Source organism: Muscardinus avellanarius (assembly GCF_963383645.1).
Source record: "Muscardinus avellanarius genome assembly, chromosome: 8".
Taxonomy (NCBI): domain Eukaryota; kingdom Metazoa; phylum Chordata; class Mammalia; order Rodentia; family Gliridae; genus Muscardinus; species Muscardinus avellanarius.
In genome coordinates, this window is record NC_137794.1 from 72,150,864 (window position 1) to 72,166,790 (window position 15,927).

The 15,927-nt window shown below is 35.0% G+C and overlaps 1 protein-coding gene across 2 annotated transcripts in view; it reads right to left on the reverse strand.

Annotated features, from left to right (window-relative positions):
- CEP85L (centrosomal protein 85L) overlaps positions 1–15,927 on the reverse strand; it is a gene marked incomplete at both ends in the record, with an annotated part of 152,570 nt that overhangs the window by 52,899 nt on the left and 83,744 nt on the right. For both annotated transcript variants that reach the window (XM_080700794.1, XM_080700795.1), the window contains 2 exons: positions 3,004–3,121; positions 13,688–13,809. In XM_080700794.1, coding sequence (XP_080556920.1) covers positions 3,004–3,121; positions 13,688–13,809 — 240 coding nt within the window. The remainder of the gene's footprint in view (positions 1–3,003; positions 3,122–13,687; positions 13,810–15,927) is intronic.

Consider the following 15,927-nt stretch of genomic DNA (forward strand, 5'->3'; position numbering starts at 1 on the left):
AAAGAAAACAACTTCCAGCCAAAAATTTCCTACCCAGCAAAACTTTCTATCAAATTAGATGGAGAAATAAGAAGCTTCCATGACAAACAGAAACTGAAGGAATTTTTGTCTTCAAAACCAGCACTACAGAAAATACTCAAAGAGATTAACTACAAAGAAGAAATAGGTAACACACACCAGAACCAGAGAAACAAGAGTTTCCATCCAACAGTCAACTAAGATTGGTTATCTGTGGAGATTCATTATTTATGTTAGTCTTTTACCTATCTCTAAATGGTATTGTTTGCCTTTATTGTTGTTAATTTTTAGGATTTCTAGTTGGAATATTAATATACCTTCAGATATAGCATTTGGAAATATTTTATCCCATTCTATTAGTAACTGTTAACTCTGTTTACATTGTCTTTGGATATACAATTTTTTTATTTTTTAGGGAGTTTGTATACTCTTCTGTTGCCTGTGCCATTGAAATCATATCCAAGAAATCACTGCCAATTTCAGTGTTGTGAGGTTTTATGACCCAGATTTTCTTCTAAAAGTTTATAGTCTTAAGATTTATATTTAGGTCTTTTATCTATTTTGAGTTAATATTTGTATATGGGATTAGGTAAGGGTCCAACTTTATTCTTTTCCATGTAATTATTATGTTTCAACAATATTTAGTTAAAATATCATTATTTCTACCACCAAATGTTCGTGGAAACCTTGTCAAAAATAACTTGACAATATAGGGAAGAATTTAGCTATAGGCTTTTATTTAACTCCAATGGGCTATATATCTGCCTTTAGAATAGTACCACACTGTTTCAATTATTGTAGCTTTATATGGTTTGAAATCAGAAAATATATATCTTCTAGCTTTGTTCTTTTTCAAGATCATTTTGGGTATCTAGAGTCCATATTCCATATTAGGATAGAGTTTTTTTCTGAAAAATAAATATATAAATATATGATAGTCTCACCTAAAAAAAATAGAAAAAAAAATATTCTCTGGTAAGAAAGAAAGTAAAAAGAAATATTGAAATGTTATCTTTAAGTCATCAAAAGCTTGGTATCAGACAAATGAAACTGTTATGTGAGATTATCATTTTTAATTTTGGATAAATTGCTATAATACTAGATGTCAACCACTAAGCTAAGCATGGGAGGGAGGGATGGGGAGAGAATGGGGTGGGGATCGGGTGGGGGCTGACTGGGCGATGTGTGCATGTATGTCTACAAAAGTTTGTATCCCACTATGATGTATGAATACAGTGCACCAATAAAAAAATAAATAAATAAATAAAAATTAAGGGAAATACACACAATGGAATCCTACTCAGCAAAAAGAACAAAGTCATGTCATTCTCAAGATGGAAAGACCTGAAGAACATTATGTTAAGTGAGATCAGCCAGGCACAGAAAGAGAAAGGGCATATGTTATCTCTAATATGCTCAAGATAGGGAGTATTAGGAATACCAGAGGGACTCCATATAATAGAGTGAAAACCTCAGCAAAGCTAGAATGGAAGGGTAGGAGGGGAAGAAAGCTGAGGTTGATTAATGGAGGAGCTACATTCGAATATGTGTAAAAGTATGAATGTAGCATGGTTAACCTGGACACTCAACTGTTGGGAGGGAGGGGAAGCAGGGGAGAGGGCACCAAATACTATGTGAATATATGCCATTGTCAACATGATCCACATTATGATGTGAGACTATAGTGCACTATTAAAAAACATTAACAAAACTTAGCACCAACATTAAAAAAGTAGATAGTACAATAAGAAACAGGTTTATATAATAGAGAATATTATAACAAACTTAGGAAAATGTATTTTCAAATCAAATTATAGACAAATCTAATTTATTTCATATATAAATTTTACTATACATTGTTTATATAAAAATAAGTAGAAACCCATCCCAACAGTAAATAAGCAAAGATTATAAAAAGACCATTCACAGCCAGGTGTGGTGGCACATGCTTGTAATCCCCACACTTGGAAGGCAGAGACAGGAGGATAGCACAGGTTCGAAGCCAGCCTAGCTGGCTTAGGAGACCATGTTTCCAAATTTAAAAAATGTAAAAAATAGGTCTGTGAGTATAGCCTGGATGTAGAAGGGTTTCCAGGAACCCCAGTACCACCAAGAAAAAAAGACCATTCACAGAAAAAGAACATGAATGAGTTTAAATATTCAAAAAGAAGTTTAGCATCACTCTTAAGAGAAATATATATTAATATTAAGGCTATATGGAGATAATTCCCTCTAAACTCTGCCTTTTATATAAAACCACTAGAAGGATAAAAATCTTGAAGTTTGAAAATACTCTCTGTTAGCTTAACCTGGAGTTGGACAGTAGGAAAAAGAATCTTACATGCTACTCTCCTGGATGGCAACTGATAATGTCAATAAAAATTACAAAGTCACAACATCTAGAAATTTCTATTAACCTAATTTACAGAAATATTTGCATATGAGAAAAATTATATTTACAAAAGGCTATTTTGACAGCATTATTTATATTTGCACCAAATAGAAAAAATCCAAAGTTTGATGAGTAGGAAACAAGATGATAAATGATCCTATCTTTATAAAATGGAAAATTATAATGCTATGCAAGCAAAGGAAAGTAGTACTATCTATGTAACTATATAGAAATTATTATTGCAATTTATATAATTTTATTCAATATGAAGAAAAACATCATGCCAAGCACTGTACATAGTCTGACATTTTATAATATAAATAAAGTAGATTTTAATCTGCTTACAATATGCATAAACTCTGAAGGATACACTAGAAACTGGGAACAGTAGCTCCTGGTGTTTGTGGGGAGGGAATAATATGGACAGATGGTATTCAATAGCTGGATACCTTTTACCACGCATATAAATATAAACCATGTGGATATTTTATTAATTCAAAATTTTGATAAAAATATCCCAATTTTATAAGCTAAGTATATTATTAAAAAAATATTTCACTATTAAACAACTACAAAATCCTTTAAAGTCTTACCTGCAAACTAGCCACATAAGAATCTTCACAATTCACATAATGTCCTAATATGGCATGTTGTGCCCGCAGTTCATTATCCCTTATCCTCTCATGTAAGTGGGTAATTTGTTGCTTCTGCCTGCAAAACATATATTGAGGTCACATTATAAAGAATACACTTTTCTAAGAAATACTTAAAAGTAGAACTTTTAGGCCAGGCGTGGTGGCACATGTTTGTAATCCCAGTACTTAGGAGGCTTAGACAGGAGGATCATGGGTTTGTGGCCAGCCTCAGGTACTTTCTGAGGACCTCTACAACTCAGTGAGACCCTGTTTCAAAATAGGTAAAATAAGGCCCTGTTTCAAAAATAAGAGCTAAGGGGTGTAGCTCAGAGGTAGAATGCCCCTGGGTTCAATCACCAGTACTGGAAAAAAAAAAGTAGAATTTCTGGTATTCTAATAATTTTACTTAAGTGTTTAAAAGTATTACTAATTTTAAGCCGGGGTGTGGTAGCGCAAGCTTGTAATCCCAGCATTTCGGAGGCTGAGACTGGAGGATCGCAGTTTGTGGACAGCCTCAGCTACGTAGTGAGGTCCCTAGCAACTCAGTGAGACCCTGTTTCAAATATAAAAGAATAAAAAATAGTGCTGGGGGGTGTAGCTCAGAGGTAGAATACCCCTGGGTTCCTTCCCCAGTACCGCCCCCAAAAAAGTATACCAATTTTAAAAATTATAAAGTGAATTCTTTGAAACCACAATGCCATGAGATATGTGGAGTTACATAAGTTTAATTACAAAGTGGTCCATTTCTAATATCTTATAGTGCAGTCTTTGCTTTCTTCTTGTTATATAACACAATGGTATCTCCTTAGTCTAAAATTCCATTACCTAAAATCATTACTTTCATTCATTCATTCACAAAATCTGCTTAACAGTTTATAACAACTGAAGTTATTGATCGCTTCACTGTCTGAGAAGAAAGCTATTTTTACAAAGATCACTAACCCAATTGCTGTTCTATGCCTGTATCTTCCCTACAACATCCCAGTTTGCGAGATGTATATATATACATGACCAGTGACAACTCAGTAACAGGTTTGGGTATCTCTGACATTTTACTTAGTAAAATAATCTTAGGTTGAAATAAGATTCACTGAAGTACAATTCCTTCATCAGCTATTCATAGCTTACTTTAAGCAAGTTAACTTCTATGAATGTGTATATATTATATAGTTTATAAATTTCAAAACTGTAATGAGCCAGGAATGACACTAACAATTTTCCCATACCCATACCCTTGGTACTGGGGATGTAACCCAAGCACACTTCACTTCCAAGCTACACCCCCAGCTCTCATTTTTGAAACAGGGTCTTGCCAAGTTGCTCAGACTGGCCTAGAACTTGTAATTCTCCTGTCTCAGCTTCCCAAGCCCTGGGATTACAGGCATGCACACCACACAGATGATGGTGATTTTTATATGCAGTATCTATTCCTTCAAAAATTTAATAACAAGTCTTAGAATAAGGTTATGAAAAAGAAAGAGCTTTTAAAAAATTGTGTGGGCAAACAGCTTGATGTTTTCCAAAATTACTTATAAAGCAACTTTTATAATAAGCTGAGATATATTTTTAGACCACTAAGACCTTATGCTACTGAGAGTTATTTTTATTTTTTTTTAATTTGATATCCTTTGGAAACATCCACATAGAAAAAAAGGAATATATAAGTTAGGAGGGATTAGTCAAACATTTTTCTAATAGTTTAAAACTGTAGAGAATCAAATTGTTCATCACAGTATATAAAAAATGTTCTACGTAATTAAAAGATGAAGAAATTCAATGTTAAAAAGGCATCCAAGTTCATATAGTAAAGCTTTAGAAATCTGAAATTTTTCTTCCTAATTGACATCTCAATTGCAGTAGGGACTGTTTTTTCCCTTCTACCTGAAACAATTAAAAAATAAGATTCAATATAAAAAACAAAGACTCTCAAGACATAGGACATTAGGCAGTAGTAGGGAAGGAATAACTGAACTAAATACACATCTTCTTCCATCTAATAAAATTTAAAGACAACAAAAACAGCTCCACAAAACAAAGTTTACAAATACAAATGTATACAACACCAAAACAGTTAAAATTCATAATACTTGGAATTAAATAAGAAACTGCCAAGCACACAGAGAACCAGGAAAATATAACCCATAATAATAATAAATACCAATTAACTGAAACTGAGGCAGACCTGATGTAGATGATAGCTAAGACAAATAAGCTAAATCAGTTATCACTATCGTCATACGTGCAAGAAGCTAAAAGAAACAATGACCATGTTAAGGAAAGACACAAGACATTAATACACTTAATGGAATTAAGGACAGATTTGACATTACAGAAGAAAAGACTAGTGAACTTGAAAATATAGCAATAGTGTTATGGTTTGAATTTAAAATGCCCCCAGATACAGTCTGTGTCTGTCCCTGGCCATTTCTTCTCTCTCTGCTTCCCACAACCATGAGCTAACATAGTGTTTTCCTCCTCTGCCATGCCCCAAAGCCCTGTTGCCAATAGCCAGCTCACCATGGACTGACGGCTGTGAAACTGTGAGCTAATAAACCTCTCTTCCTCTAAGTTGTGCTTGTCAGGTATTTTGGTCACAGTGACAAAAAAAGCTGACTAAAACAATTAAGAAACAACCCCAAAAAGAAATACAAAAAGACAAATGAAAACAAAAACTTTTTAAAATCACACAATCAGTTAGCCATGAAACTATTTTAAGAGACCCAATATATGTATCACTGGAATCACCAAATGAAAAGAAAGAGAAGTGAGCACTCAAAAAAACATTTGTAGATAATGAGCTGGAATTTTTCCAAATTTGATGAGAACTATATATATACATGAACAGTATAAAGAAACCCAATGAACTCCACGTGAAAACAAGCAACACGAGGAAAACTAAAACAAAGTACATCAAATGGCTTAAAATCAATTTAAGAAAAAGTAAGACCCTATAATTCTAATATTTGGGAGGCTGAGCCTCAGCAACTAGTGAGGCTCTCTACCTCACTATTTTATTTTTCACGTGGGCTGAAGGTGTAGCTTAAAGGTAGAATGTCCCTGGGTTCATTCCCCAGAATCATAAATAATATTAATACTAATAATAGTAATAATAAAATAGGGTTGCGATATATCTCAGAGACAAAACTTGCCTGGGTTAAATCCCCAGTACAGAAGGAGAGGAGAGGAGAGGGGAGGGGAGGGGAGAGGAGGGGAGGGGAGGGGAGGGGAGAGGAGGGGAGGGGAGGGGAGGGGAGGGGAGGGGAGGGGAGAGGAGGGGAGGGGAGGGGAGGGGGGAAATGGCAAAGTTAATAAAACAAAAATTTGGGTTTTAGGAGAACTGACAAAATGGATAAACCTTTAGACAGTCTAATTAGGAAAGAGGGGAGAATATGAGAATATACAATATATCCGAAATGAGAGACTGTATTACAGATTCCATAGATCTAGAAGGAAAACACAGCAGGTAATACATTTATCAACTAAGATATACATATGCACATAAATGAACCTTCATCCATACCTTATACCATATATAAAAATTAACTCAAAATGAACTACAGTCCTAATGTAAAAGTAAAAGCTTATAAAAGAAAACAGAAATTTTTGTGACCTTGTATTAGGTAGACATTTTATAACATTATAGGCATAATTCATAAAGAAAATTTTGGTAAATTGAACTTCATCAAATTAAAAAAATTATGTGTGAAAGACACTAGTAAGAGTGGAAAACAGTCTATAAGCTAGAAAAAATCTCTTTGTAATGCAGTAATTAAATATATAGTGTGTGTGTGTGTATCCATTCCTTAACCCCAGATTCAAAACCCTCAAAAACTATTTTTCTGCCAGGCATGGTGGTGCATGCTTATAATCCAAGTACCTGGGAGGCTGAGACAGGAGAATCGTAGGTTTATGGCTACCCTCAGCTACTTAGTGAGCATAGAGCTGGTGGTGGAGTTCAGAGGTAGAATGCTTCTGGGTTTCATCCCCAGTTCCACACACACAATAAAAGGAAAATATTTTTCAGATACCCAATTTAATAAAGAAAAGAAACCTTCTCAAAAAAGTAACCAGTATTTCCTCAGCCAGAGACAAATTTATATATATTCTTACTCTTTCCCTGAATGAAGTAGGGGACCACTGCATTTCTAGCTAGGGTCAGTATTTCCTTTGGTGACACAGTTGTTCCAATAGATGCCTCAAGCAGGTAACCTGGAGATGCCACCTGTGGCTAACATCTGAAATGGGGCACTTTTGGGGGGACTATGTACTTGCACCTGTGAAGTCTAATGCTAACTCTGGTGTTTGTGTCAGTACTGAACTGCAGTATATCAGCTGGGATTAGAACAAATTATAGTTGAGCCAGGCGTGGTGGCGCACGCTTGTAATCCCAGCATTCAGGAGGCTGAGACCGGAGGATCGCAGTTCGCGGACAGCCTCAGCTACTTAGTGAGGCCCTCTGCAACTCAGTGAGAACCAATTTCAAAATAAAGAATAAAAAATAGGGCAGGGCGCCGGGCGTGGTGGCGCACGCTTGTAATCCCCGCGCTTGGGAGGCGGAGACAGGAGGATCGCGCAGGTTCGAAGCCAGCGGCGCTGGCGTAAGAGACCCTGTTTCAAAAATATAAAATAGGTCTGGGAGTGTAGCCCGGAGGAAGAAGGGCTTCCAGGAACCCCAGTACCACTAAAATAAAAAAAAAAAAAAAAAAAAATAGGGCAGGGGGTATAGCTCGGAGATCGAATGCCCCTGGGTTCCATCCCCAAACCCGCAAAATTAATTCTATAGCCAAGCCTGGTGGCACACAGCTATAATCTTAGTATTTGGGAGACTAAGACAGGAAGATCACAAGCTTGATCCAGCCTATGAAACTTAGTGAGACCCTGTTTTCCAAATAAAAAATAAAAAGGAGTGGGGTGCATAAAAAAGAACAAAATCGTATCATTTGCAAGAAGATGGAAAGTCCTGGAGAGCATTATGTTAAGTGAGATCATCCAAACACAGAAGGAGAAGGTACATATGTTCCCTCTAATATGCCCAAACTAGGGAACGTAGAGGATACCAGTGGTACTCCAGGTAATAGAGGGGAAATACCAGCAAAACTTGAATGGAAAGATAGGGGAGGAGGAAGACTGAACTTGATTAATGAGGGTCTACATCTGAATATGTGTAAAATTATGAATATGGCATGGTTACCCTGGACAATCATTGGTGGGAGGGGGGGAAGGGAAAACAGGGGCAGGGGGGGAGGGCACCAAGTATAATTTAAATGTATACCACGTATGTTCAATAAAGAAAAAAATAAAATAAAATAAATAAAAATAAATAAAAATAAATAAAATAAAAAATAAAGAAGGGCTGGGGTGTAACTCAGAGATAGAATAACCCTCAATCCCCAGTACCAAAAAAAATAATTCTATAACTGATTCCAAAATTCTATATGCCTATGTATAAAATAGCTTACAATTTAATAGTTTTATTAAATTATATTTTAATGCCCAAACTTAAAAAATAATCAAATCTCAGTTCAACATTTGTGATAGAAAATAACCATAGGTTCATTATGGGGTCCATATAAAAGTAAAATATATGTGCTACAAACTGCCATAAATGAAATCTCACATAATTATTAAGTTGGTGGAATTTTAAATACTTTAAATAACCAAGACATGTACAGGTGGGTCTTCTTTTAAGAAATCTAATCATAAATAAAGTAAATTAATTACAAGGCCATTATGCACTTAATAAAAAAGTATCCACAGTATATCCAAAAACTCACCACTGATTTTAAAAACCTATCTAGCACAATTAATAATACGGTTTTCACCAAGTGCTGTCGCATGTAGTCACTATCACTATAAACTACATTGTGATGTGAGACTACAATGCACCAATAAAAGTATTTAAAAATATGACTGTACTTTCACACATAATTAAGTGGAAAACATATACAAAGCAAATTGCAAATAACAAAATGAGTTTTCCTCTATACTGCCAGTGTAATTTACTAATAACACTAACTTCGTGGTCTTCAAAAGATGTACAAGGGTCTCTATGTGGATGGGTCTTAGGAACACTGATTTATCCCTTATCTGGTACAAATTGAGCATTGTGAAAATACAAACTATTGTAAGACTTATTAGTATAAACAAAAGCACAGGTTAACCAGTATTTGCCCTCTTTTCTATTAAAATGAAGCTCTGAGATTTGTTGAATACCTATGAAATTATGAAATGTAAATAAAGAGACTGGACCTGATAGTGCACGCTTATAATCCTAGCACTTGGGAAGCAGAGACAAGAGGATCACACAGGTTCAAAGCCAGCCTCAGCTACCTAGTGAGGCCCTCAGCAACTTAGTGATACCCTGTTTCCAAATAAAATATAAATTAAGTCTGGGAGTATAGCCTGGAGTTAGAAAAGACCCTGGGTTCCACCCCAGGACCAAAAAAATAATAAAACATTAGTATATATACTAGACATGTGTGTGTGTGTGTGTGTGTATGTATGTATATATATATATATATATATATATATATATATATATATATATATGACTACTGCCATTTTACTGGTAGGTATTATGAATCAGGTAGCAGGTTACTTTTGCTTTATATACATTCCTTCATTTAATCATGCTATAAAACTGGATGGAGAAGGGCAGTTTCCTAGAACAGTGATCCTCAAAAAACTTCACTTTTTTAAAAACATTTTTATTGGTGCATTGTATTCATACATTTTAATGCAGTACAAAATGATAGAACCATACATGCACACATCACTCCTTTAGCCCTTACCCAATTCCCACCCCACTCCCTCCGTCCACCCTCCTTCTCATGTTTGGCTTAGTGATTAACTTTCTGTTTGTTAATATATATCATGTACATTAAGGAATTTTCCTTTCCCCCTCATCTCCTCAGTAAGGTCGCCTTATTTGCTCATCTATAGTTTCTCCTTCTTCGTCTAGAGTTCCTCCTATGACCCATTTTCTCCCTAGCTTCTGCATATTAGGAAGAGCATCCAATTTCTTTTTTGTGTGTGTGTAACTGACTAATCTCATTCAGCATGATGTTTTCCAGTTCCATATATTCCCCTGTAAATGACATAATTTTGTTTTCCTTTATGGCTAAGTAAAATTCCACCATGTACATATCCCATAATTTTGTAATCTGTAATCTACTCATCTGTTGAAGGACATCTTGGCTGGTTCCACAGTTTGGCAACAGTGAATTGTGCAGCTATGAACATAGATATTCATGCATTAGTTTGGTAGTTTCGTGTTCATTCTTTTGGGTAGATACCCAGAAGTGGTGTGGTGAATCATATGGTAAGTTTGTTTTCATTCTTCTGAGGATCCTCTGTACTGTTTTCCAAAGTTGAGATTTGCAATCCCAACAACAATGTATTAGTGTTTCCACCACATTCTTGCCAGCATTTGTTGTTATTTGTTAAAAAAAAATTTCACTTAAAAAAAAATTTTATTGGTGCACTGTAGTTATACATCTTAATGGAATACCTCCCAAGCTGCAGCCCAGCCCTATTTTTTATTCTTTACCTTAAAACAAGGTCTCGGGAGGGTGTGATGGTGCATACTTATAATCCCAGCACTTGGGAGGCTGAGACAGGAGGATCACACAGGTTCAAAGCCAGCCTCAGCTACTTAGTGAGGATCTCAACAACTTAGTGAGACCCTGTTTCCAAGTAAAATATAAAATAGGGCTGGGAGTATAGCCTGGAGATATAAAGCCCCTGAGTTCCACCCCCAGAACCACCAAAAAAAAAAAAACATACATACATACATACATACATACATACACCTATACACACACACACACACACACACACACACACACACACACACATATATATATATACATATATCAAGTATTTTATTCAGAATTACCTAATATAATGGCAAATCTACAAAATGTAAAAACAGGTTTTCTGTTTTTCTGAGTTGTTTTTACAATTAATCTATATAGGTTTTCTGAAAATATGGGACACATTCAGAAACACAGTTTCTATAGCAGTTATATTTCCTCAAACATCTGCTCTACTTTGACCTAACTATCCAGTCATCTACTATAAAAAGTATATAGAGGGTGGAAAATAAAACCACATTTTTTCATGTATAACTGTGGTTAACATGATACTTTCAAAAACAATATCCAGCATATAATTTTTATAAAGTGACTTGGTAAATTCATCAACCATACCATATCCCCAAGTAGAAAGCTCAGCATCTTTACTTTGGGTTCCAACCAACTGAACACCAAATCCTATGAATTCAATATCCTCCTTCTGCATGTTATCAATGTAAATTTTTTTGGTGGTACTGGGGATTAAATCAGGGGGACATTTGACCTCCAAGCTCCAACCCTTGCCCTTCTAACTTTAAAATTATAAACAGGCCCTTGCTAAGTTGCTGAAGTTGGCCTTGAACCTGCAATCCTCTTTTCTCAGCCTCCCAAGTACTGGGATTATAGATATGCATTAGTGTGCATATCTAAACGCACTGTGCTAGTCATCAACTGTGCTAATCATCAACATTTTTAAAGATCATTTGTCTAATCTATTTCCTCAATAAATGCTGCCTATTTGGTTCCCATTTTAAGTACTGTACATGTTACAAAGATGTTTACGAATAAAAATTTGTACTTTTAAATGCTGATTGTGTTACTTTAGAAACAAAAGCTACTGGTTTATCTTCCAGGTTTGCCCAGGGCATATCAAATGCCCTGATTATTAAAAAATGTATAATTTGTGTGGTAGACTGTTTATAAGAATGTCCATAATTATTATCCTTCCCATGTTATTCATGCCCCTTTACAGTATGACTTGGTTGCTCCTACTATCTAGGTGAGGTCTTCTGAACTTTTCACCCACAGAATATAGTGAAAGTGATGTGAGGTCAGCTCTGAACCTATGCCTCAAAAGATCAGGTAGACTTCATTTTCCTTCAGCACCCCACCCGACCATCACATGAACAAACCCAGGCTACCTGGAGGATAACAGATGTCATGAAGACATGTCATTCAGCCAAAGCCATGATCGGCCAACCAGTCTCTACCCAACATGCAGCTGCCACGGTTTCATGAAGGAGCCTAGTTGAAGAACTTGCCAAATAAGCAACCTGAATTATTTTGATTAGTCCTTCTCCTTCTATAATACTCACAACTGAGAAATATATACATACATATTAATAATCGATTATGTCAATAATTATTTGTATTTCATATTGATACACTAATAGAATGGTGTTCAAAAAATAATAAAAACCAATTGATTCTGATTTTTTGAGGAAGAAAAAAACCCACATTAACAAAGTTCTAAATTTGCATCTATTTAACAAAAGCATTAACTTCAAGAATTATAGTGAATTAAACAGTATTACAAATACATATCTAGACTATATTCATATGAAAGAATAATCTGTCTCAGAAATAGTTAATAAAGAGATTTTTCCTAAAAATCAATTAAAACTATCTGCTACAATCTTAATTCATTTACAGATATGAAAGTATCAAGTTTTAAGCTTATACAACATCTCAGGATATGTTCAAGATCTTGGGAACACAGTAGAGAACAATAAAATCCAAATGTCTATGTCTATGGTCTCATTTATATTCCAGTAGAGCTTGCTTAATATTGCTAAATTTGTAAGCAAAATATTTTTAAATTTCAACTATTAAATTTCAACTTAGAGGTTAATTTTAAGACTAAAATACTAATTTATCCCACATACGCATACAAAAATAAGCAATAATCAACACTGATTTTAAAAAATCCTCCTCAAACTATTTCACAATTACTATTGCACATAACATATTTAGTCATCCCAAAAGCATGCATAAATGATGCAGTACTAATATACATCAAAGATAATATAATTAACACTGAAGTTTACTACTCTGAATAATTAAGGGGCTATCTATTAAGTATAAATGAATTTTCAGAGTTTTGGTACTCAAACATTAAAAGATTTTTGGAATGTTCGAAGAATTCTTATCTATAAATTATTTACTTTTTTCTTTTGTAGTACTGGGGACTAAATCTACTGGCTTTTTACCTTGGAGCTATACCCCCAGCTTTTTTTAATTGTGTTTTTTTTTTTTTTTTGAAACAGGGTCTTGCTAGGTTGCTGAATCTCACTATATTGCTGAGACTGTCCTTGAACCTGTGGATTCTCCTGCCTCAGCTTCCCAAGTACTGGGATTACAGACATTTGCCACTACACCTAGCTGAAGTTGTTTACTTTTAAATAGTCATCATTTTCAGTTTATGTAGCTTTAGACTTACTATACATTAATTAAATCTTTAGAGTAGTGATTTCCAATTTCCAACTTGATAGTCCCTAAAGGTAGACTACAAAAACATTATCTTGTATCTCTAATAGTTCATAGTACTGCAGGTAACCTGCTACCTTCCAAATAATGAGTTATGATAAAGTGAAAGAAGAGGTATATAGATGGAAAGATAAGTGAATCCTCCAATTTGTTAGTTCTTGAAAGGACTATTATTGGAGACAGGCAAACAGGGCATCAATATATTTGTAAATTCCAGTTCTTGAATTCTAGTTGTGGATGCAAAGGCATTTTGTTCCATTAATCTATAATGCCCGGCTTATTTAGTAAGAAAATAAACTCACCGATCAATTACAATTTCTTTCTGCCTTAGAAGTCCTTCTTTTATTTTCAGCACTGATTCCCACTTACTGAAATCCTGAAAGCCAGAAGGTGAGTAACTTTGACGAGATGATCCACTCACAACCTGCACAAACATAGTTACACTATTAGTATACTTAAAGTGTCTAAAGAAAGCATTTATATGACATCTAATATTTCCCAATGATTTTCATTAAGAGTTCTTTGATTTAAAAAAAAAACTATCTCATATGACATCTATGAATAAGGCATAATAAATAATTTCAAGCAAGTTCCAAACTAAATGTACAAGTCTAATGAAGTTTGATAACAGAACATTTACTCTGGCTAATTATAATACTATAGATAAGATCTTATTCTCCCATTACCTTGTGGAAGTAGAAGCTTTCTAAAAATAAGAGATTAGTCATTGCATAAGGAAGTAATACAATAAAGGAATGCATCGTGGCTCAACTAGAAAAATAACAAAAAGAATTATACAAGGAAATAAATGCCATATCTGTACTATTCATTCCTCAAATTGTTATGTATCACATCACATCATTTAATTACATAAAAATTTCAAAGCCACAAATACTGCCATAAGTAGTAAATATATTATTAGAAAATATGACTATTTTGGCAGATAATTTGGATGATTACCAGTCTCCTTTATAAATTATATAATTCAGAAAAATATGCTTAGAATTTAAGAAAAGTTTCAGATACTTAAAGTAAAAACAGTAACAGCCGGGCATGGTGGCACACACTTGTAATCCCAGAATTTGGGAGGCTGAGACTGGAGGGTCGCAGTTCGTGGGCAGCCTCAGCTACATAGTGAAGCCCTCTGCAACTTAGTAAGACCCTGTTTCAAAATAAAGAGCAAAATAAAGGGCAGAGGGTATAGCTCAGAGGTTGAATGCCCCTGGGTTCCTTCCCCAGACCCGCAAAAAAAAAAAAAGTAAAAACAAATAAAACCAACATGGCAGATATCCTCAAATTTATATCAGTTTTGACTTTTCATATTCGTCTCATGGGTTTCATTTTGTGTCCCTGAGAAAAGATAATTTTTCAAAATTACAAGTATAGGAAGTGATCTAATTTGGAAACAGGGCCCATGCAGGCACAGTCAAGTAAAGATGAGGTCATTAGGGTGAGTCCTGACTCAATATGACTGGGGCTCTTATAAAAAAGGAACATTTAGAGACATGCATAGAAGGAAGACTATGTGAAAAGACACAGAGAGGCCAGATGACAACTGACATGATGCATACAAGCTGAGGAATATCAACAATTATCAAAAAAGCACCAGATCTAGAGGAGAGACATGGGACAGACTGTCTGACAAAGTCCTCGAAAGAAGCCAACTCTGTTAGCCTCTTGATTTATAACTTCTAACTCCAGGACTGTGAGAAAATAAGTACATGTGCAAGCCTCTAGTTTATGGTACTTTGTACAGCTACTCTAGGAACCTAATACAATTGATAAGTCAGATAAAAACATAACTTCCTCAGCAAGCTATATAAATACCACAAAGCAACTTTATGAAAATTCAAATGTGCAGTACTATTTTTAACCTTTGTTTTCCAAAAATGCTATTGAGAAGGCTACTTCAGAGGAAACCACTAATTGTGTGGCATTATCAGCCTTGGATTATGAATGCTTCAAATAAAAATGGTTGTCAGGTAATATTAGAAAAAAATGTTTCATGCAGAAGATAGAACAGGATGAACAGACTAAGAAAGGAGTTGATAACAGGGTCTGTAATGTTGTCAAAAGGGAAGGTATTCTGGGTATGACACTAAGTGTTATTTAGAGGCAGGTGAGTCAAAGATCCTGCCTCTGAACTGCATTCTTTCCCTTGCTTCACATGTAACTAGGGCTGACACCCAGCCAGCAAGCACTCGTACACATGTATTAGTGAGGAGCTGAAGTACATTCACCATGCCTGGTTAACTCACTGCTGCTCAGACCCCCTCAGTGTTCTCCCTACTGCCTAGGCAACTCTTCAGAACAAAGCATAATAATTCAACAAAAAAGAACTAATCCCTGATATAAAAATGGGTCTTTTATATCAATCCATTAATGCCATCCTTTCTAAATGGCTATTGCACAATTCAGACCTCCTAAATCCTCCCATCCAAACACTACCTACCAGAGCTCATATGTAATTGGCAGAGCTAGGATTCAAACCCAGGCAGCCCAATAAAGGAGCACTTGCTCTTAAGCACCACTGTATTGCTTC